Source organism: Neophocaena asiaeorientalis, unplaced genomic scaffold (assembly GCF_003031525.2).
Source record: "Neophocaena asiaeorientalis asiaeorientalis breed wild unplaced genomic scaffold, Neophocaena_asiaeorientalis_V1.1 scaffold90, whole genome shotgun sequence".
Lineage (NCBI taxonomy): Eukaryota > Metazoa > Chordata > Mammalia > Artiodactyla > Phocoenidae > Neophocaena > Neophocaena asiaeorientalis.
The window spans coordinates 2196061-2219545 of NW_020172445.1; the positions used below are offsets into that span (position 1 = coordinate 2196061).

A 23485-nucleotide genomic window follows, 5' to 3' on the forward strand; every position below is an offset into this window, starting at 1 on the left:
GTGTGTGTGTGTGTGTGTGTGTGTGTGTGTGTGTGTGTGTGTGTGTGTGACGGTCAGGACTCCGCCTGGGGCCAGGTCAGAGCTTAGTCTTTAGGGACCAGAGTTCCTTTCGAGTCATATAAAGTGGCAATATGGGCATCCCCATAGCTGCCCGGAACTCACTGAATCCTGCCCCAGGCAGTGAAGCTGCCAATGGGAGAGGTGCCTCCATGCCAGGGACGAGTGAGGGGAGAGGGAGACAGACAGACCGGGTACGTACCTATCCCTGACATCTCGGGCACGGAGGCATTGAACACCCGGTGCGTGAACACAGGCCAGTTGTCATTGATATCGTGAACTTTGATGGTGAAGCTGGAAGGAGACTCCAGGTTCTTCTCAGTGTTCTTGTCCACCACGAGGGCGATGAGTTGGTACTCAGAGATCTTCTCCCTGTCCAGCCTCTCAAAGGCATACACGTCCCCTGTGCTCTCATCAACCTGGAAGACCTTGCCGGCAGACTCTCCTTTGAGCTGGTACTTGGTGTTCTTGCGGTTCACGCTTGATTTAATCTAGGAAAGGAGAGGCGCCGTGAACTGGAAATAGCAGTGGTGGCTGTGTGCGTGTGAGTGTGTGCCCGTGTGAGTGTGCCAGGGCATGGCATTATTAAAAAAAACCAATTATATCAACTTACAATTAAATGAATCATATTAAAAACAGAGGTAGGGGCTTCCCTGGTGGCGCAGTGGTTGAGAGTCCGCCTGCCGATGCAGGGGACGCGGGTTCGTGTCCCGGTCTGGGAAGATCCCACATGCCGCGGAGCGGCTGGGCCCGTGAGCCATGGCCGCTGAGCCTGCGCGTCCGGAGCCTGTGCTCCGCAACGGGAGAGGCCACAGCAGTGAGAGGCCCGTGTACCGCAAAAACAAACAAACGAACAAAGGTAACGTACTATAAATCTATTGCTTCCTAACACTGTCATTTTACTACATTTTACTATGTTCTCTTGAGTTTTTAAAAAAAGTCTTATTTTTTACATCTTTATTGGAGCACAATTGCTTTACAGTGATGTGTTAGTTTCTGCTTTATATCGAAGTGAATCAGCTATACATATACATATATCCCCATATCTCCTCCCTCTTGTGTCTCCCTCCCACCCTCCGTATCCCACCCCTGTTCTTGAGTTTTTATGTTGATCGTATTGAATGATGGAAATATTGGATAATGCTGTGTTAATGCACATCTGTTCCCAACTCTGCCTTCAGTGGCATCAAGTTGGTAGCTTGCAACAGACATGGTGAAAGTATTTATACCAAGGAAATTGGCAAATGCTACAAACAGGATCTTTTCCCCTCAAAAGCCAGTTGTCAACTATTTATCAGCACATCAGTGGTCTCAGTCATTTAGTTTTGGAATGGTGCATAAAATGTTCTCTTTTTGGAGATTTACAACATATAGTTCTGCAGAAAAGAACTCCACTGAGCTTTGTTTAACTCAGGATTTCCTATACTTGTTAGACCACTGAATCCTTTTTCTTTGTTACACATACTGTTAGTGTCCTTAGGAATAAGACTTGGAAAATCATGTGTGTAAAGCAATTTGCACAGGCTCTCAATAAATACTAGTTGTTATTCACACTAGATGCCTACATTAAAGGATATTAGAAGTTTAGAATTGCTGAACATTTCATTTATGGAATCTTGGAAACAGAGGCTATTAGGAACGTAAGCTAATCATATTTCATACATGTTGAATGGTCCTCCCATAGGTGGTTAGGGTGTTCAAAAAATAGAGTTCAATAAAGTAAAAGAAAAAAATCAGATGCCTACAAGGTGCCAGCCTGGGAGCATAAAGATAGTCCAGACCCCATTCTTTCTCTCAGGGCCTGGTTTGAAGCAGAAGAGGCTGAGATTTTGATGAAGGGCAGCATTTAAGGGTCAGTTGGAACAAGAGCCTTGAGTGAAGGTGTTGCATCAGAAAGGCTGGAGGAGAACCTGAGAGAGAGTGGGGTCTCAGGACAGAAGAGGGAGCATCAAGATGGGTGTGGTCAGATCCCACGAGGTCTGGAAAGCATCCCTAGGCTTAGCAGGGGTGCAGTCATCGGAGCCCTTGGTGAGAGCAGCGTTAGGGGGTGGTGGATTGAGAAGCCGGACGACAGGGCTTTATTATTATTATTATTATTTTTGCGGTACGCGGGCCTCTCACTGTTGTGGCCTCTCCCGTTGCGGAGCACAGGCTCCGGACGCGCAGGCTCAGCGGCCATGGCTCACGGGCCCAGCCGCTCCGCGGCATGTGGGATCTTCCCGGACCGGGGCACGAACCCGCGTCCCCTGCATCGGCAGGCGGACTCTCAACCACTGTGCCACCAGGAAAGCTCCCGGGTGACAGGGCTTTAGAGAAGAGTCGGGGAGGTGAGGAAGTGGGGACAGGGAGTGAGGCTCCTCTCCCTTGGTGGGCGGGGCGGGAGAGAGGTGAGGCTGTAGCTGGAGGTAGTGAAGAAGTATCCTGGAGCAGGGCTGCGGGTGTGCAGGGGCAGATGGTTCGTGGGGAGGTCCCGAAGCCCAGTGGCCGGGACATACGATGAACAGATGGGCAGGAGGCAAGAAGTGATGCGCCAGCGCTGGAACCTGTGACTTGGGCGGGAGGACAGTGGGGGTCAAGAAGGAGGGACAGTCTGGGGCCCTGTCTGAGTTACTCAGGGTTAGGATAGGATGGTCGTTCCAAGCCTGGTTCTGGTGGGTGCATTAGGATCCATGTGGGCAGGAGTAGCAAGGGGGCGTGAGTCAGCTTTGATCTGTTACTGGAATTCTGCCTGAGATTGCATTTGACTCACACCTAAACATCTTTGATAATTTCTCAGTATCATCAAATAAATAGTGTTAAGAAGACTTCATTTGGATATGACTTTCTGTTTTCCTTCCCTCCAACTTTTCTTAAATAGACTTTATGTTTTAGAACTGTTCTAGATTTATAGAAAAATTGAGGTGATAGTACAGAGGGTTCCCATACATCCTGTGCCCAATTTCCCTGTTATTAACATCTTACATTAGTATGGTACATTTGTTGTAATTAATGCACCAATATTGATATATTATTATTAACTGAAGTTCATATTTTGTGCAGATTTCCTTAGTTTTTACCTAATGTCCTTTTTCTGTTTGAGGATCCCACCCAGGATACCACATTACATCTAGTTGTCATGTTCCTTTAAGTTACTCTTGGCTGGGACAGTTTCTCAGATTCTCCATGGTTCTTTTTCTAATTGAAATATACTTTATTTACAATGTTGTGTTAGTTTCAAGTGTACAGCAAAGTGATTCAGTTATATATATATATATACACAAATATACATATATATTCTTTTTCAGATTCTTTTCCATTATAAATTATTACAAGATACTGAGTATAGTTCTCTGTGATGTATGGTAGGTCCTTGTTGTTTGCCTAGTTTATACATAGTAGTGTGTAGATGTTAATCCCACTCCCCCCACTATCCTCTTTGGTAACAGTAAGTTTGTTTTCTTTGTCCGTGAGGCTCTGCTTGTTTTTGATGACCGTGAGAGTTTTGAGGAGTGCTGGTTGGGTGTTTTGTAGGATGCCCCCTACTGGAATTTGTCCGATGCTTTCCTCACGATTAGACAGACTGCGGTTATAGGTTTGGGGGGCCCTCCCCTTTTTTAAATTATCCCTATATTTGGATATAACATCTTAATGCCGAAAGCTATGCTGACCCATGTCTGTGGATTCAGAAGGCCACTCAGCTCCCATTGTCCAGCAAACAGCTCTGTAAACAAAGGCTCCTGGCTCTGATCTTGGTAATCAGGGACTTCCTTCCCTCCGATGACGTCTTTGGAGCCAGGAGGTGATCCTTGGAGCCCTGTCCTTGCCTCTCCCAGACACCGTTGCTTCTTCCCAGGGTGGGGACTGCACGGGACCCTCTGTCCCCATGCCAGGTGCCAAGTGCACACTGTTGGCAGGGGGCGGCAGGCCTGAGGCTCTTCCTGCTGCGCAGAGGACTTCGGGCGAGCCGTCCAAGGTCTGCCGTGTCCGGGCTGGGCGGCATGCCGGTGGCCCTGCTTGCTGCTGACTGTCCCTAACTCAGCCCGTGGATATTCGTTGGGGGGCAGCCATTCTCTTTGGAGGTTGATTCACGGCACACTCATCCCCTTGGGAAGGAGTAGATGGGCCGATGGCATTTTCCTCTAGGGCACAGAGTTCACATCGGTGTTGGGAGTCAGGAACCCTGTGCTTTCCTAGGGCTCTATCCTGGTTTCACTGTGTGACCCTGGGCAAGCGCCTTCCCCTCTGAGTAGCCAGACTGAAGGATCTGAATTTCCCAGCCATTCTTGGTGGCCAGAGGAGGCCTGGGCACAGTGAGCAGTGGAGAGGGCCGTGGGCAGGGCTGTGAGTATAGATTCCCCAGCTGGCTCCACCGCCATCTGCCATGGCATTTCTGGTGCTGAGGCCAGACTTGACCCTTCCCCATCTAGGGGTCGTTTCTGGCCTGTTTCTCTATAACCATAGGGCTCCCCCATCTCCAGCATGTGTGGGGTTCTTTGTCTGATACATGCTGCCCTTCTAGACCAGCGTGGGCAAACTGTTTCTGTAAAGGGCCAGATAGTAAAAATTTTCGACTTTGTGGATCATATGGTCTTTGGGACAATTACTCAAATCTGCCATTGTAGCATGAAAGCAACCACGACCATTTGTTAAGTGCACGGTGTGGCTCTGTTCCAATAAAACTTTATTTACAAAACCGCATGGCGGCGCAGTTCTACCAGCCCCCATTTATGTATTTATTTATTTAATTGAAGTATAGTTGATTTACAGTGTTGTGTTAGTTTCTTGTATACAGCAAAGTGATGTATATGTGTGTGTGTGTGTATACATCTTTTCCATTATAGGTTATTACAACCTACGGAATATAGATCCCTGTGCTATGCAGTAGGTCCTTGTTGATTATCTGTTTTATATATAGTAGTATGTATACGTTAATCCCAAACTCCTAATTTATCCCTCCCCTGCTTTCCCCTTTGGTAATCGTAAGTTTGTTTTCTATGTCTGTGAGTCTGTTTCTGTTTTGTAAATAAGTTCATTTGTATCATGTTTTTAGATTTGACATATAAGAGGTATCATATGATATTTGTCTTTCTCTGTCTGACTTACTTCACTTAGTATGATAACCTCTAGGTCCATCCATGTTGCTCTAAATGGCAAGATTTCATTCTTTTTTATGGCTGAGTAATATTCCATTATTTATAGGTACCACACCTTCTTTATCCATTCATCTGTTGGTGGACACTTAGGTTGCTTCCACGTCTTGGCTATTGTAAATAGTGCAGCTATGAACATTGGGGTTCGTGTATCTTTTTGAATTAGAATTTTCATATTTTCTGGATATATGCCCAGGAGTGGGATTGCTGGATCATATTGTAACTCTATTTTTAGTTTTTTGAGGAGCCTCCATACTGTTTTCCATAGTGGCTGCACAAATTTACATTCCCACCGACAGTGTAGGAGGGTTCCCTTTTTTCCACTCCCTCTCCAGCATTTATTATTTGTAGACTTTTTGATGACAGCCATTCTGACTGCTGTGAGGGTATATCTCATTGTGGTTTTGATTTGCATTTCTCTAATAGTGGTGTGGAGCATCTTTTCATGTGCTTGTTGGCCATCTGTATGGCTTCTTTGGAGAAATGTTTGTTTAGGTCTTCTGCCCATTTTTGATTGGGTTGTTTGTTTTCTTGATACTGAGCTATATGAGCTGTTCATATATTTTGGAAATTAAGCCCTTGTCAGTCACATCATTTGCAGATATTTTCTCCCAGTCTATAGGTTGTCTTTTTATTTGGTTTATGGTTTCCTTTGCTGTGCAAAAGCTTATAAGTTTGATTAGGTCCCGTTTATTTATTTTTGCTTTTATTTCTTTTGCCTTGGGAGACTGACCTAAGAAAACATTGCTGTGATTAATGTCAGAGAATGTTTTGCCTATGTTCTCTTCTAGGAGTTTTATGGTATCATGTCTTATATTTAAGTCTTTAAACCATTTTGAGTTTGTTTTTGTGTATGGTGTGAGGGAGTGTTCTAACTTCACTGATTTACATGTGGCCAGCCCCTGTTTTAGATCACAAGCTCCATGAGGGTGTGGACCGTGTCTGTCTTTGCCCCCTGACCATGGGAGCCCAGCCTTGTGCTTGGGACCATAATTCCTCTCACCAGTACACTGATCTTTCTTTAGCTGACCCTGCTTAGCTTCCAAGAAACTGACGTGGTGAGATTTTAAAGCACTGGAAAGGAATTTTTCTCCTCACTGAAAACTCTTGAAATACCTAATCCATCTCCCTGTCGTTGTGTGTGAAATTCCACCACTAGAGCCATTCCTTTCTTTTTCTTTTTTTTTTTTTTGCGGTACGCGGGCCTCTCACTGTTGTGGCCTCTCCCGCTGCGGAGCACAGGCTCCGGACGCGCAGGCTCAGCGGCCATGGCTCACGGGCCCAGCTGCTCTGCGGCATGTGGGATCTTCCCGGACCGGGGCACGAACCCGCGTCCCCTGCATCGGCAGGCGGACTCTCAACCACTGCACCACCAGGGAAGCCCCTAGAGCCATTCCTTTCAATTAGAGTGTACGGTTTTGACCTCAGCGACCTTTTGACACAGGAAGATAGTTCATTAGTCCCTCAGATTAGCTCCAAGCTCTAGGAAGGTGACTGAGGACGGACATGTTTTAAATGGGATGAAATGAGGGTTTAGAGTCGTAGACACCGCCCTGGAGGGCAGGCTTGGGTCAAGTGCCTTGTTATGGGTGTCCTAGGATCTGGAGCTCATAACGCCCTAAATGCTAGGGCAAAACACCCTGAGAGACAGGGCTTTCTGAGGAGGTTCAAAGGCCTCGACTAGAGATGGCAAATCGTGGCCTGGATGATGAGCTGTGTCACCAGCACAGTTCTGTAGAAGTCTGCTCAGGTCTTCCAGACCTCTCAGGTGCGCAAAGTTAACGGCAGCCTTGGCTGGTCCTGCCCTGAGCCCTGAGCCCCCATGCTAGGCTGCCCTCCTTAGCTTGTGCACGGGGTGGCCCTTCTGCCAGTGATACTCACTCCATAGGCCAAAGTCTGCGAGAAAGATGAACCATTGTGCTCACCATTACTTCCACCACCACCACCACCACCTCCACCTCCACGATCATCGTCGTCGTCACCACCACCACCGCTGTTACCACCACCACCTTCTCCTTGGCTATCACCATAGTCACCGCCACCATGACATCTGCCACCTCCACCATCTCTCCCTGCAGCCACCACAGCACCTGTCACTGTCTTTATCATCACCACCACCACGGCACGCCTCTCTCGCTCTGGGGCCTGAGCCTTACCTTGCCCACATAGTGGGGCAGTGAGCCGTTTTTCTCTTCATCGATGTGCATCTGGTTCCAGATCCAGTCTCTCTTCTGGCGCCGGTGAATGGGCAGCGAGCTGGGGGGGTCGGGTCGGTCAGGGTTGACGGCCACTGCAGCTGCTGCCAGCAGGCCCAGGCAGGTGCCCCCTGCAGCCAGCAGCATCACGAACACCTGCATCTTCCCGGGACGGACGGTTCTGAGGGACGAGGAGAGAGACCATCAGGGAATGTGGGGTGCGAGCATCTCCCGGGGAGCACTGAACTGTTTAACCCTTCATCCTTCACTCTCTGCTCAGACTAGCAGAACCACACCCTCTTCCTGCCCCCGTGGAGCTCCTAGTCTGGGAGGGGAAGCCAGACACAGAAACAATTCCTACTTAAGAGTCACGTGTGCTATTGGGCAAGCAAGCATGGGCGACAGGGGAGGCTAGAGGAGAGCTGTAGGGAAGGTTTCCTGGAGGAGAGAGCAATGCTGATGTGGATGGTAGCTCCCAAAGCCTTGTGCGGTGGACACCCAGCTTGGATTTTACAGACGGGGAAACTGAGGCACAGAGAAGTTAAGTTCACAGTGGAGTAAATGGTGGGGCTGAGAATAAAGCCCAGGTGTCTGACCTCAGCAGCTGACATTTATCAATAAGTGTCATCGATAAGTATAATAAGTACCAAAAAATAAATATCAATAACTATTGAATGCCTGACACTCTTCCAAGCACTTTATATGTGTTATCGCACTTAATCCTCCCAGTAAGCCAAAAGGTGGGTATAATTGTGGTCCTCACTTTATAGATGAGCGGAGGAAGAGAGAGGTTTAGTAACGTTTCTGAGATCACCCAGACGGGAAGCCTCAGAGTCAAACTCAAACCAAGTCGGCCTGGCCCCAAAGTTCATGCTTCTTCCTACTGCCCTCTCTTGACCTAGCAGCTGCTGTGTGGTGGGATTTAAAGACTCCTCTGAACAAACATGCCCCCCGGCTAGCCCGAGAGCCCCTGTGGCAGTGTTGCTTTGATGTTGTCTTTAGAAGGCTCTTAAGAAACCCAAATGTGGTGACCTAGAGGGCCAGGCCCTCACCAGACGCAGCGCTCACAGTTGGTGGTTAGCTTAGGAGCTGTCACGAGAACAGGGGTGGGATGGGGTGGTGGGTAGAGAGGCTGGGCTCGCAGGACCAGCTTCGTAGTTTGTGGGGCGTAGTATAGAATGGAAACGTGGGGTCCTTTTCTCAAAAGTTACTAAGAATTTCAGGACAGAGATGGAAGAACGTGAAACCCAGCATGGGGTCCTTTTAAGCACAAGACCCCATGTGATTGCCCCCATGAAGGCAGCCCTTGGGACATGGGATCAACCTGGATGGGGATCTGGGGTCACCCAGAGATCAGGGCCCGACTTCATCCTGAATTCCAGAAGGAAGAGGGCTTGTCTCACTGCCCCAGGGTGGGTAGAGGCTGTGACCTCGGCTGTTACTATGCCCTCTCAGCCCTTGACCCCATCAGTCTACCCTTGCTGGTCCCTGTGTCACTGACCTGTGGCTCCTGGGATGGTTCAGAGGAAGAAGGCTGGTGGGTGGGAGTGGGAGTCAGAATCAGGGCTCCTGCCTGGAGAGAGGCAGGGACCCACTGGGTGCTGGATGGGAGGCCACCTCCCTGGCTGTCGCCCGCCCTGGCCGCAGGGAGAAGCTGGATTTTGCACAGCACAGGAGGTTTCTAAACTCTAGTAACATTTCCCCTGAGACACTGGCGCCAGGCTGTCCTCAGTGAGGGCCGGGGGTGTGTGTGCAGACTGGCCTGTGGGCCTGCTGAGCTTAGCATCCAGCATCCCTGGGGCCCCTGGCTGCTGGCCCAGGCAGAAGTGGGCTCGCAGGGTTTGGCTGGGACAGAGCATTAGCCGGGCCTGGAACGCAGGTGCCATGTGCCTGGGAAGGCTTCCGGTCCCAGTTCCCTCAGTCCTCAATGAGGTGGTCAGACTGGAGGAGACCTGGTGCCCTTTGAGGTGGGCTGTGAAAAGGGCAGCTGCTCTGGGCCGGAGGAAGGCAGTGAACAAAGGCTCAGGGAGCTGAGAGTTCTGCCAGGAAGCTGGTCCTGACTCAGGGGAGGTGGCAGCTGTGACCCCTGGCCAGCCTCGCTGGGCTCAGGCCCGGTGGGTCATTTCCTTCTTTGCCTCAAAAGGAACTGCATGTCTTGCTCCCTTCTTCCTCCCTCAAGTGAGAAGTGACTCAAAAAATGAAAAAGTAAAACAGATAGAAGTGAAACTGAGAAATGGGGAGAGAGAAGTTCTCAGGCCCCTGGGCAGGACAAGATACGAGGCCACGCCCTGAGCGGATGCGTATTGAGCATCTACTGTGTGCTAGGCTTTGGGGTGCAGCAGTGAGCAGGACAGACAGGACCTGTCCCCGGGGAGTGCACGCTGTCGTGGGAACCCCAGGAAAATAAGTACATGGGGAAAAACATCAGCTGCTGATCAGAGGCTCTCAGGGAATTACACTGGGGGACACAGCAGAGGGCGAGGGGGCAGCTGGCTGAGACTTCAAGGCCAGGGGAGGCCTTTCAGAGAGATGATATTCATGCCAACATCGGAGTGTCAGCCCTGGGAATGCCAGGGGAAGGGAGGGTATTCCAGGCAGAAGGGTCAGCAAGTGCAAAGTCCCTGAGGTAGAAAAACGGTTCGTTTGTTTGAAGAGCCAAAAGAAGGCCCTTGGGTCAGATGAGCAATGGGGGCTCCAGAAGAGGTGACAAGGTCGGGATGGTAGGCTGAGTGACAGCTCCCCAAAGGTGTCCATGTCTTCACCCCTGGAACCTGTGAATATTACCTTCCCTGGCAAAGGACTTTCAGCAGATAGCATTAAGTTAAGGATCTTGAAATAGGGAGATTATCCTGGACTATGTGGATAGACCCAGTACAATCACAGCGTCCTTAAAAGATGAAGGCAGGAGGGTCAGAATCAGGAGAAAGGAGACGTGATGATGGAAACAGAGGTTGGGGTTTCCATCCTCTGTTTCCTTGGCCTGTGGGGCCCCAGGCCAAGGAATGGGGGCGGCCTCTGGAAGTCAAAAAAGGCACGGAAATAGATTCTCCCCTAGAGGCTCTAGAAGGAAACAGTCCTGATTCTCACCCACCGAAACCCATTTCGGACTTCAGACCTCCAGAACTATAATAAATAAATAAATTGGTGTTGTTTCAAGCCAGCCACCTTTGGGGTGGTTTGTTACAGCAGCTGGAGGAAACTAATGCAGTTGGGTTGTACAGGGCAGCCTAGAGAGAGCTTTTTCCTAAGCACGAGGGAAGGTGACATGATCTGATTTGAAGAGATCCCTGGCTGAGGTGAGGAGACGGGCTGGGAGAGAGGGGAGACCAGCAGGGGAGGTCACTGTCATCCAGGAGAGAGTTGATGGTGGCCCAGACCAGGTGTAGAGGTGCGTGGCCATGGGATGTGTTTTCGAGGTGGAGTTAACAGGACTTGCTGTGAATGGAATGTAGCGGGTGAGGGATGGAGAGGAATCTAGGATGGCTCTCGAGTCTTTGGCCTGAGCAGCTGGCGGGGGCAGGGCTTTGCTGAGGTTCGGAAGACGGGTAGTGGTACCAAAAGGTCTGTGTGGGCTGTGTCAGGTTGGAGTTGCTATGAAACATCTCTGTGGCCATGGCCAGCAGCTGCTGGAGACCTGGCCTGGTGTGCGGAAGAAGGTGGGGCTGGAGCAGCTTACAGACAGTCCCTTCACGTGGCTGGTGCTCAAACTGTGAGGCTGGAACATGAAGGAGGACAGGTAGCGAGGGAGGAGAAGTGGCCCAGGACAGCCCCATAGGTCTTTACTCTTTCTCTGTCTCATGAACTTGTCATCCAGGATTAAGCCCAAATGTCCTCCTCTGGGGAGCCATCCCTGGTCCTCACCTTGCATCTCATGCATCCCTGGGCATCTTCCACTGCAGCACTGCCTGGGGCTCGTCCCAGGGTTGACACCCAGGTCCCATTGCTGGGCTCAAATCACAGCTTCCTTCCCTTCCTGGAGAATGGCTTTCTACCTGCCCTGTCTACATCTTCCCTTTTCCCCAAGGCCCAGCCACACCTGACACATGGCTCTCTCCTCTTTGGGTTCACACAGAGCAGGGTGACGGCTGTGATTCCAGGGTCTGTGGTTTAGAGAATGTCAGTTGTGCTGCTTTGCCGCTCTGTGACCGTGAGCAAGACTCTTTACCTCTCTGAGCCTCAGTCTCATCATCTGTACAATGGGAACACTAGTGTCTACCTCTCAGGGTTGTTTTCAGGCCTGAATTGAAAAAAACATTTGTAACATGGCCAAAAAAGTAGCTAAGAATAAAACCAAGCATGTATGAATCCTCACCGACACTCTGTTTTGCTCTACTGAGTAGTTAGCTTACCATTCTTGTTTCTGAACACCCAACCATTTGGTTGGGGGATTTGCAGGTCCCTACCCTGCTGAATCTACTCCCCCACCCCTCCCCTGACCTCTGCTCTGTGTCAAGGGGACTGACCCTTGGCCTACAGGCGCGAGGTTCTGGTGTTTGGCCAATGGGGGCTCTAGCAGGTGTCTGAGGATGGGAGGAGAAAAGTTGGGGTACTTCCTCCCTGCTGCTGTCTGCTCTGGTTCATTTGTACTGCTGTGGCTGCACCTCTCCATCCCGGTAGCTTCTGTGGCTCCCATCCGTCCCTCACTGGGTTCGGGAAACACCCTTCCCTCCTCTTTGTCCCTTTGGTCCTGCGGTGGTCTGCTGCTGGTCTCTGCAGGACTCAACATCCCGTTTGTTCCCTTGACTGAGCTCACAGCTCTGTAAGTGTTTCCTTCATAAAGTCTCTTCTTTGAAACACCTCCTCAGTGGCACACTGAAACCTTATCTCACTTAAGCCTTGCAAACTGCCAGGTAGTTGTCAGTGATCCCATTTTGCAGATGAGGCTCAGAGAGGTGGAGTGAGCCCTGCTGGGTCACACAGCGGCGAGTGGTTGAGCCAGGATTTGAACTTAGGCTGCCTTTCACCCCGAATAGTGCCTTTCCATCATGCCACTCTCTCTCTATTTCTGCGGTGACATTAACATGTAATAATAATAATAATGGTAGTAATAATAGTAATAATAAGCAGCTGTTCTCCATGTTTGACTTTCATAGATGAAATCTCATTTAGTTTTCACACTGTCCTCAGGATGTAGGAATTATCATCCCCATTTCACAGAGGAAGAAGCTGAGGCTCAGACACAAACACCTCGGAAGTGGTAGATCTGGAACCCTCACCCAGATTTATCTTTTTCTAAATCCTGGGCTCCTTCTACACCCAATCTCAGAGGGTCCTGAGGGACTTTTCCATCTGAAAAGCCATGTTTATTTGTGTCTTTTGCCTTTTGTGTTAGAAATTTGTCCACGTAAATGGGGGCTGAGAGGAAGGGTTTTTTCGAAAAATCGAAAAATCGTTCCTCCTCCTCCTGCTGTTGGAGAGGAAGTCAGCTGGCAGGATTTGCTGGACCCACAGCTGGAAACAGAATTTCCCTTGGCCACACCTCTGGAGGTGTGGTCAGAGCACAGCTGGGGTCAGGTTTATTTTAGCCCTTTACTTTCCTATAAGTAGGAGTCACGTCTCTTGGTTGCTCTCACCAAGTTTTTGGAGAGATCAGGCCGCTGCTGGTTGGGTTTGCGGTACCACAGATGTGTGGTGGGCCTGAGGATGTTGGAATTGATTTCTGTGCTCAGAAATGCCCAGCTGAGTAGCCCCGGGGCCTTTCCTGACAACAGACATGGGGGAGAGGGGATTCGCTTGGCAGCTCAGACGTGCCTGCTGGGCACCCAGAGGCCAGGTGCTGGCCTGTGTCCCTGTTACCCAGGATCCGTGATGATGCTCAGTCCCTGGAGCTGTGTACGAGGCTTTTGGGGGCAGCTCCAAGTGGACTGATGGATGAGGGTGGGCCCTCTGTGCCCTCGGTCAGTCTGGGAAGGTCCAGGGGGCCCAATGAGAGGACAGAGTGTGTGGCCTAGGCCCCTGGTAATGGGCATGGAGCCCAGGAGAAGGGGCAGAGGAACCTCAGAGCATCTGGGGGATGGCTGGGCTCAGTCATGCCCGGATCAGAGGGCAAGGCCTTGGAGAACTCCTGGGTTTGGGTCTGTGTCCACAGTGGGTGGGACCACTGAGCTCAGAACCTAGATGCCTGGGTTGGGCCTGAGGACTGGCTCTGAAAGCTGAGCCAAGTTGGCGGGGGCTGGAGAGGTTGTGTGCCTCTGCTCCTCTCCAGTTCCCTGTCTGGGTCTCAAGGGTGCGGTCCAGTGGTTGGGACTCCGTGCTTCCACTGCAGGGGGCGCCGGTTCAGCCCCTGGTTGGGGGAACTAGGATCTCGCATGCTGCACAGTGCAGCCAAAATAAATAAATAAATTTAAAAATTAAGAAAGAGGGGGGTGTTGCTTGGTGAGCCTCGAAGAGGAGCCCCAGCCTGTGGGATGGTAACACCCACCAGGCCTGGTCACAGCTTCTGGCCTTTGCACTTGCCGTTCTCTCACCTCTGCCTGGACTTAGGTCACATGTCACCACTTCTCTGAAGCCCTCTCTAGAGCCTGGATGTTATACAGTCATTCAACAAACATTTATTGAGCACCTACTATGTGCCAGGTACTGAACTACAAGTGGGGAGCCTACACAGGCTGCACCCTTGTGTAGAGACATTAACCACTTGATAAAAAACACAGTTTCAAGTTGTGGTGCTTTGATGGAGGCGTAGAGGAAGATGTGAGAGGGCAGAGAGGGGAGGGCCCTGATTTCTCAGACGGTCTCAGCCCAGCAGTGAATCCTGCCTCTCTCTGATCTGCTGTGAGACAGTAGGCAAAACTCCCTTTGGTCTGTTTCTCAGGACCCCCTCTGTCACTGGCGTTTGGCCTTTTCAAAGGGGCTGTGAGGTCCGCTCAGCTCTGTGCTCTAAGAAGGAGCCAGGGGGCCCCAGAGGGAGGTGGAAGGGGGGCGGGTTGGGGCTCCTCCTTTTGTAGTTAAATGGGCCCTCGGAAGCCTGGGCCAGCTGGGAGCTGCTCAGTGGGCAGCCTGGCAAACGCCCCCGGCTGGGATGGTTCTGCCCCGACCCTGTTCAAGCCTTAGGTTTCAGGGGCTAAGTCCGGGCGTTTATTGAGCAGACTGGAGGGCCCTTGGGGGTGGGGTAGAGGAAGACTCCAGGTCAGGGATACACACATGACATCCTCAGGCCACACGGACACACAAACGTGCTGCCTACACAAGCACACACCCCTGTCCCCCGAAGAGTCTCCTCTCTGTGGGGCTGGCCCCTCTCCCGCCCAGCACGCCCGCCAGCAGCTAGGACAAGACCTGGCAGCAGAGCCCGGCCCCAGGCAAAGCCGCGGAGGGTGGACTGGACGCTCAGTCCCAGCCCAGCCTCCTGCAGGCTCTGGGCTGCAGCCCAGAGGCCCTGGGTCAGGGATGAGGGGCCAGGAGGTGGGAGGAGAGGCCCAGAACCTGCAGGGGTGGGGGTGAAGGCGCTAGAGCCCCTGCCCCCTGTGTGGCCCTGGGCGGCTCTCCCACTGCCCTCCCACTCCACACCTCGAGCCTCAGTCTGGGGTCGAGGTTGGAGCCAGTGACCCCCAAACTCGTTCAGGGATCACCGGCACTGGGAGGATGAAGGGTGAGTCCCCAGGGGCCGTGGAGCCGGGCAGCTATGAGCTGGCCCCTTGGGGCTTTATCCTGGTTTGGGGCTCAGTTCAGCCCTGTGACCTGCTCTTGTGATCCTCTCCCCTCGGGTTCTGCCAACAGCCTCCCTCCCTCGGCTCCCCTTAGAGCTGCCCACGCTGCTCCCCTGCTGACCGCTCCTCCCTGGCTCCCCACACCCTGCAGGGTGAAGCCTAGCTCCTGAGCCAGCATTCAAGACCCAGCACAGAGTGCCCCTGCCCACCCCTCTGGTTCTCCTCTCCCTCACCTCCCTGCCCCACCCAGCCTCGAGGAGAACTGGACGTTTATGGAATACACAGGCTGTTCCCTCTGCCCGAATGCCCTTCCTTGCTGTGGCCCCTGGGTGAGTGCTCTGCTTCTTTTCAAGCCCCAGTCCGTACCCCCCACAAGGTCTTCTGATTGGCTCCCGCTCCAGCGCAGCCTCTGCCTGCTGGCGCGAGTGTCTCTGACCAGGCATCCGCTTCATCCCAGCATCCAGCGGCGTGAACTCAAGGCCCAGAGGACCTTGAGGTGTCGGTGTCCCTACTGCTGTCTGTCAGCCCGCCTCGGTCTCCAGCTCTGATCTTGCACTCCTTCCCTCCTTCCTCAGAGGATTTAAAACAAATCTGCACAAATCTGCCTACAGCACCTTGGGTGGTCAGAGCACATACAGTGGTTGATAGAACTCAGAGAAGCTCCTCCTGTCACCATACAGCATCTCTAACGGCCCACCACTTTGTCAGGCACACCACCATTAGGATTTTGATCCTTTGAGGACTGTCAGATTGTCCTTCTTATGGGTCCCTGATGAACATACACCCGTGTGCAGGGGGCTTCCGAAGGTAGGGCTGGCAAAACAGAGATCATGGGTTGCCATTCACATACTCACGGCAGACATCAGTAATCAATTACAGTGTTCGTTTCCCACCGAACTTGAACTCAGCCCCTGAATCCTCAATACAGTCTTTGAGCTAGATACAACCAATTCACCAGACCTAGTGTACGATTCGAAACAAATTTGTCCTGGGGTCTCTGGGTCATTCCCTTATCTCCTAATGGGGCAGCTCAAAGCTTGAAGGAGAGAAAACCCACCCTTGGGAGAGCCTTTTCCAGCCTCTTCTGGGCTTTCTGACTTTGTCTGGGGCTCTGAGGCAGTCATTGGCGGCAACAAGTCTCACACACTTGCCTGTTTGCTCATGAGCTGTGTGGCCTTAGGCCCATTCCTTGCCCTCTCTGAGCTCTAGCTTCCTCATCTCTAATGGAGGATTGAATGAGATCATGGGTACAAAGCCCAGCACACAGTAGGTGCTTAGTAAATGTGTGGGTGTCTCAACCCTCACCTACCCACTCAGCCTGGCCTGGCAGCTGTGGGCTTGACTGGCCGACTCACACCTGACCTCATTTCCTGGTTCTGCCCTGGGCCCACCTCCTGCTCCTGTCTGTTCTCCTCTAGAAGGAAATCTCATTCACTGCCTTCCCGGCCCAGCCGCATGGGCCCTACATCCCCCTCCTCCCAGTGTCTGCACCTGCCAGAATCTGATCGTTATGCTGTGGCAGACAATCTGGAGGTCCCTGAATCAGTTTAGAGACTATGTGGTCCATCCCTTGCCCTAGAGAAATTAGAAGACTGAAGCTCAGAGAGCAGGCCCAAGACTTCCCAGCATCCTCTGGGGCTCCTGCTCTTCCTCCAGGGAGTCTTCTGTGATTTCTCCACCCAACATCAGCTTGGATCTGGGTTACGATGGGCTTGTCAGTATCTCTCCAGCCAGAAGCTAAGCTACTGAGGGCAGCAGTTGTCTCCTAGAACATTCCTCCCCCAGGATCATTGGGCTCCTGGCTCATCCTGGTGCCTGCTTCTGTGGCTTGAACTGTCAGGTTCAATCCTCCCCTGCTTCTCCCCTCTCCAGGCTTCCCTATGGAGTGTGACAGGGCAGTGGGGTCAGAAGGGGCTGGCCTCATTCATATCCTTCTTTCACCTCATAGTAACTGTGTGACCTTGGACTGGCTGCTCAGCTTCTCTCAGACTCTGTGGTCGTGTCTGTCAAATGGGAATTCTTTTAGTAGCTTCAAGGATGCCGAGGGGGTGCAGAGAGGTGATGGAAGTAGTAAGGGATGGATCCCATGGGCAAGGGGCTCAAGATTTTTTTCCCTGAGCTAGTGGCCAGTGTGTCCACTGTGTATCCCCGAGGCAGCAGCAGAGCTGTGAGTCATCCAGCTATGGGAGAAAATAAGCATGGCCCCTCCAGCTTCCTGCTCCCATGTCCGGCCCTTGTTCAGCAGCACAATCGCTCAGGTCTAGACTGCAGGGTGGGCAGCTTAACCCCTGCAAGGCCAGTGGGCCCCTCGCCTACCCCCTCACCACTGGAAGCCAGAATTAGCAGGGCTGCCTGGGGGCGCAGAAGCTCCTGGGCCCCTTGATCACCTCCAGGCTGGCACCCACACATGGCTGGACTCAGGCCAGATGGGAGGGTCCCGCTGTTCCCCATCACCTGAAGATGAACCAAAATTCTCGGTCCTGCTACTAACTCATGGCCTTCTGCATCACTGGCCCTCCTGCCACTCCCTGCTCTGAAAACCTTCTGGCTGCACTGGCCTCTCCAGGTCCAATGAGCTGCCCAGGCTCCCTGCCTCCCCTGGAATGCCCTTCGTCTCCTGTCAGGATCCTGTCTGCCCACCACCCATGGCAGAAATGTCCATGGGGTGGGGGTGAGGAACAAGCATAGTGCTTGGCGTGGAGTAGCTGCCCAGAGCGCTCGCTGGAGGATGAGCTGATGCATCTCTCACCTACTGGGGACTGACCGACCTCAGGGGTCAAAACCTTTGTGACACTCAGGCCATGGTCAGCTCTGGGTGGCAGGTAAATTCAGCTGTGATTTCTTAAAGCTCCCCTCCTACGATCCGTTCCCGGTACCAAGTGTGTATATCGCTTCCTTTAATTGCCTCATGAAAAGACCCTTTCTTCCAGTTTACAGATGAGGAGGCTGGCACATGAGAAGCTGCATGGTTCTGGAAAGAGCCTGGGCTTTGGGGTACAAGTTCTTGCCCCAAATCTCAGTTGCCTCAACTGAGAAATGGAGAAAGGCTGTATCTAATTCATCGGCTTGCTGGTAATATAAAGTAGTGAGCTCCAGTGCTTCAGAGCCTTCTGTAGACATCATTTCCAGGTCTCATGATGAACCGCAAAAAGAATCGCCATCTCCATTGTTCAGAGAAGCAAACTGAGTTTTGGAGACACTGAGTAATTTTCCCAAAGTCACGCAGGAAGCGAGTGGTAGAGCTGGGATTTGTATCCAGGATGGCTCTCACCCTAGACCGCCTGCCTCCAAGTCTTTGGGGGGAACTTCTCTAAAATTATGAGGGCTGCTGGGTCCCTTGGGCCCCAATCTACGGGTACCTCGGTTTTGGGGGAGAAAAACTACAGCTTCTGCAGCTCATAACCGGCCCCTACGGTGTCTGGGGAAGGAGGGGAGGGGATTCCACAGGTAGGGCCTCCGCTTGCCTGTACTGAAAATGGGGGCAGTGGCTGACAGGGAGGGCCGAGGCTCCAAGCTCCCCTTCCAGGGCTTCTCTCCCAATCCCAGCACAGAGCCTTTGAGGGGACGGGATGATGTCATCTGTGGTAAATCCTCTCTCGTGGGGGAAGGGACACCACTTGGGTGCCAGTCCTCTGCCCCTGGCGTGCTGGGCGACTCAGGCGGAATCCTGCCCTCTGAGCATCTGAGCCCAGCACCCACAGAAGCCAGTGGGCCCTTGAGTCTGGGAGTCTACCTGTGGGAGAGCCGAGCTTACCCCTTCCCCGAGAACATCCCTTCGTGTCCGCGGCACCACCCCTGGGCGCACCTTTCCCAGCTCTGTTGTGAGCCAGGAGACCCAGTCTACCCCAAGGAGTGGCGCTTCCCTGGGAGCCGATGATGACCGTTCTACATATGGGGAAGTCAAGGACCCTCACTCACCTTGCCTGTGGGCTGAGAGGTGTGTCTGTTCCGTCTGGCTGTCCGGCCGGGGCTGAGCGTGCCGTGGAACTGTGCAGAGCTCGGCCAACAGCCTCTGGAGGGGAGCCCCACCCGGCGGTAAGGGAGGCCTGGCCGCCGCCCCTTCAGGTTTTCCAGCTGGCCCTGGCCCATGTGCACCCCCCCCACCCCCACCAAGGATGGTTTCCTGTTATTGTTCGTTTGTGAGGGCCGGGCTGGCTGCAGAGAGGCAGGCCCCGTGGTGGGCGGCCTCCTCGGCCCAGCTGGGCTGTCCCCATGGAGGCCTAGCCCTGGACTTGGCCGGGACACTTAACTCGGGCCCCAACCCCAGGCCTCAGCTCTGGGGCTTTGAGCCCAACACCTGCCGAGGGGCTTCGTTCATCTTCCTCGTGACCCCGAGGGCAGGTGCCGTCACCCCCACTTTATAGCTCATGACACTAAAAATTCAGCAAGTTTGAGGTGCTTGTCTACTCAGCTGGGGCGTAGCACAGCCAGAAATCCAGCCTGGGTCACCCTGGGCCCAGAGCCAGATTTTCCCAGGTGACTCCATGACATGCTGGGGGAGGGGCAGACTTTGCAGTGGCTGGGGAGGCCTCAGGGGCCCCTGCGGTGGGGTGGGTAGGAGATGGGAACAGGCTGCAGCTCCTGGGTCTGTGAACTGGATTGACTTCTGGTGGGCGTGGGCCTGGGTTCCAGCTGTAAGGTGCCAGCCTGGGTGTTGGGGGTTAGGGGTGCGCCCTCTGGGTTTAGGAATATCAGGCGGAGCCAGGTGCCTGATGGGCCAGTCATGCACCTCCACCCCAGCCTCAGTTTCCTCTTCAGTAAAATGGGGATAATATGACCTCAGCCTCACATGGCTGTTGAGATAAACAAGAGTCCAAGAGGGGCGTGGAAGATGGGGAAGCTGAAGGCAGGACCAGGGACCCTTAGAACCAAGAAGCTGCGGGCAGAAGGCGCTCGGGTTCTGTGAATCATGAGAGTTACAAGAGGAGGTTTTACAAACTGCAGGTACCGGGGCCCCACCCCAGTCCAACTGATTTGGAATCTCCCAGGGCAAGTAGTGGGAATCTTTGCCTAGTTGCCCGTGTTTTTCCATGGATGGATGAATGGCTGGGAAGTCCCGAACTGGTTCTCTTTATACAGCTGGGCAAACAGAGACCTGAGAGGGAGAGAGCCTTGCCCAGGGGCACTAAGTCAGTGGACACTGGTGTGGAGATGGGGAATGGAGTGGGAGGGTATTTTGGGCGGAGGGGAAGATAAAGATTTCCCTGTTCCAGGCATGTTGAGTTTGAGATGGCTTTTAGACACCCAAGTGGCATGTCAGATTGGCAGCTGGAGATGGAGGTAGATAGTTGGATATAGGTGGATACAGTTGGGGACAGGGGTGGATTTAGTGGATACAGTTGGAGACAGTGGGAGACAGGGCGGATACAGTTGGAGACACTCAGCCTGGAGGTGAGTTTTGGAAGCCCTGAGCGTATGGCTGGCACCTGAGGCCTTGGCAGTGGACGAGCTAACAGGGAGGGAGGCCCCGGGCCTCTGAGATCTGTAGATTCCTTCGGAGAGAGCCCAGGGAGGAAGGAGGGAAGCCAGGGGTGTTGGCTGGGTCAGCCTGGGAAAGGTGGGCACTGAGACTTGACCACTGGATCTGGAAGTGGGAGGTCCCTGATGGCTGTGACCAGAGCAGGTTAAAGGGAAAGGAGTCGACATGAGGGACTGAGGCGGGCGGCTGGTGCAGGGGGATCAGGAAATAGAGGCGTGTGATCCCGGCTCCTTCCCCCAGACTTGCAGTGAATGGAGCAGAGAGATGGGCGGCTTTTAGGTTTTGTTTTAAAGCAGTGCTGGCATGTTTGTGTGCTGAGGGGACTCCAGCAGCAGGGAAGGCAGATGGCGCTGGAGGGAGGATGGTCCTGAGGCGGGCCTCTGCGCGGGAAGCCGCACATCACTGGCTGTTCGCGGAATGAACAAACAAAAGCTCAGCACTTTTTTCTCCAACAGGATTAACTCTGCCTTCTCCTGCCAGGGGGTGGGGTGGCCACAGAGAAGCCAGGACCGGCTCAGGGCTCCGTCCCTCGTGCCTCAGCCTGACTTCTCACACCCGCCTGTGCCGACTGCCTGCCCTTGTGGTCTGTGTGCCCGTGAGGTTGGTCCAGGCCCGGGCATCACTTCCTGCTGGGTCTCAGACTCAGCCCTGGTGGCAGACAGGGATGGGGTTTGTCCTGGCACCATCCCTTTGTGATCTCAGTCTGGGAGGAAGTTGACTCTGCCCTGAAACCCCGCTGTTCCTGTCATTAGTAAACAAGGGGCTGGTCATCTGGGCGTGTGCCCCGGGGGGTGGGGATGGGTCCTCCACAGAGAGGTAGTCCAGGCCACGGAGGGAAGCTCGTGCCCCTGAGGGTCCCCTCAGGGTCTCCTGCCCGATTTCTGCCACTGCCCAGCCCCGATTCCAACCCCTCTGGAGGCAGAGGAGGTGACGGGAGGACACAAGGCCAGGAAGGTACCATCAGGGGCAAAGGAGGCAGCCCGAGGGCCGGCAGGAAACGGGATGGTCTGTGGGACCTGATTAGTAGCTGGAGGGGGAAGTGACAATGGAGGCGGTGTGGGTGGGCTGGGAAGTGTGATAACAAGGCCTCTGCCAGGACATAAGTTGACCGGGGAGGGGGCCCTATGACATCTTGCTTGGAGGGGTTCAGGCTTGGGGGTGCAGATTCTATGCCAGCTTGTCACTGGCTGTGTGACCTGGAGCCTGCCGCTCTGAACCCCTTTCCTCACCTGTGAAATCAGTCACCAGTTCAGACTTTGCAGGGCTGTCGGAGCAGCAGACGAGACAATGAAAATAAATGATCGTAACAGCACACATGCGTTGAACAGGTATTTCTCAAAGTGTGGTCCTCTGGCCACCTGTCTCAGAATCGTCTGGGGAGCGCGTGTTGAAAATGCAGATTCATAGGCCCCAGCAGGGCGGCGGAGGCAGAATGGCTGGCAATGGAACCCTGAGACCTACACGTATGTAGCTCCGAGGCCACGTGCTTGCACGCTCACATTGGAGGACCCTGGCCTGGGAGCTCTCCCTCCGTGGGACACCCCTTTCAATCCTCAGGACAACCCTGGGGGAGGGTTCTGTTGTTATTCCCATTATACAGATGGGGAAGCATAGCCTGGGAACTAAGTGCTCCCAAGATCACAGAGCTTGTCAGTGGTGGACTGGAAATTCCCAGCCAGGCCTCTGTGTCCAGAGGCCACCTCCTCACCCACCAAGCTTTCCTGCCTGGCGCACAGCAGGGGCTTCTCAGCAAGCGATCCCGTTCCTTCTTCCCCACAGTGTGGGAGGCCCGAGGATGGCACAGGGAAGCCGGGCCGCCGGGTCTTTGCCCACACTCTTCCGCTCACTGGGCTGCTTCCTCTGCCCCCCTCACATGCCTGCAGAGCCCCCATCCCCTGCTCCCCCCAGAGCTTGTCTCCTCTGCCCTCTCCTCCGCCATTCCGCTTCCTCCTCCGGGCCCCTGAAGCCTTTTACACAGACCCCCTTCACGGCCCAGCACCTCGCTCATCTGCTTCTCTCTCTTCCCTGCGCCTGGATTGTGTCTCCTTTGCGTGTCTGTTCCTGGTGGGCGCACAGCACGGGGGGAGCGCTCCATAAACGTGGACTTGAAACCGTGGGCTCCTAGAAGGGCAGCCAGCCCACTGTGGATCCGATCTGCAACTTCTGCAGGGGGTGTGTGGGTGTGTAGGGCTCTTCACCCCTGCACGGGGTGGCCCCACACCTGTAGGCAAAGCCCTGGCAGAGAGCGTGAGCACAGCACATGGTGTCGCAGAACACGTAGGGAGGGCTAAAGCGAGGCTGCTCCTGTGAGAGTGCCTGGGACACACTCCGTGGTTCTGTCCGCAGCTTGATGTGCTGGCTGAAATACTTTCCATTTCCTTCCTCTTTTCTCCAGATGATTGGCCGAAACCTGCAGTTGCTGAGGAGTGTGGGTACCTGAGGCTCAGACTTTCCCTGTGCTGGGGGGACAGAGAGGACAGTTGAGTGCCCTGGGCTCCCAGGCTGCCCACTGGGGGCGGGCGTGGGGTGGGCAGGAGAGGGCTGTGTTACCCGTGAGCCCGAGTGCAGGGCGCTGTGTGAGCAGCCTGCTGGGTTTTAGACGAAAGGAAAGCACTTTGGCCTTTGGTGCAGCAGGGATTTGGGGAAGGCACCCTGGCTGTGGAGAGGGCAGTGAACCCAACCTTCCGAGGAAACGGAAGGCGGGGTTGGTGTAGGGTAGCCTGCAGGGGCTCAGGAGGGAGGAGGGGCAGGGGAGGAGTCTCACCTTCAGCTGTGGCTCCGAAAGGAACAGGGAGCGCTGCTCCAAGCAGGGGCTGGGCTGGACTCACCTCTGGGCACTCAGAGCTGAGCTCAGGGTGGGCCCAGAGCCGGGGTCATTGAACGAATGAATGCGCGAATGAGAGCATGGATGAGTGCGTGCATGAGTCGCCGGCACGTTGAGGCAGACCCGGGCGAGGGGCGAGTGTAGCGTGTAGC

The 23485-nt window shown here is 53.7% G+C and overlaps 1 protein-coding gene across 1 annotated transcript in view; it reads right to left on the reverse strand.

Annotated features, from left to right (window-relative positions):
• The window catches only part of CDH5 (cadherin 5), a 37571-nt gene extending 18524 nt beyond the window's left edge, over nucleotides 1-19047 (reverse strand). The window contains exons 1-3 of the mRNA XM_024733743.1: nucleotides 18949-19047; nucleotides 7343-7562; nucleotides 260-548 (exon numbers count right to left, since the gene is read on the reverse strand). Coding sequence (XP_024589511.1) covers nucleotides 260-548; nucleotides 7343-7543 — 490 coding nt within the window. The 5' untranslated portion in view covers nucleotides 7544-7562; nucleotides 18949-19047. The remainder of the gene's footprint in view (nucleotides 1-259; nucleotides 549-7342; nucleotides 7563-18948) is intronic.
• Nucleotides 19048-23485: the final 4438 nt, after the last annotated feature.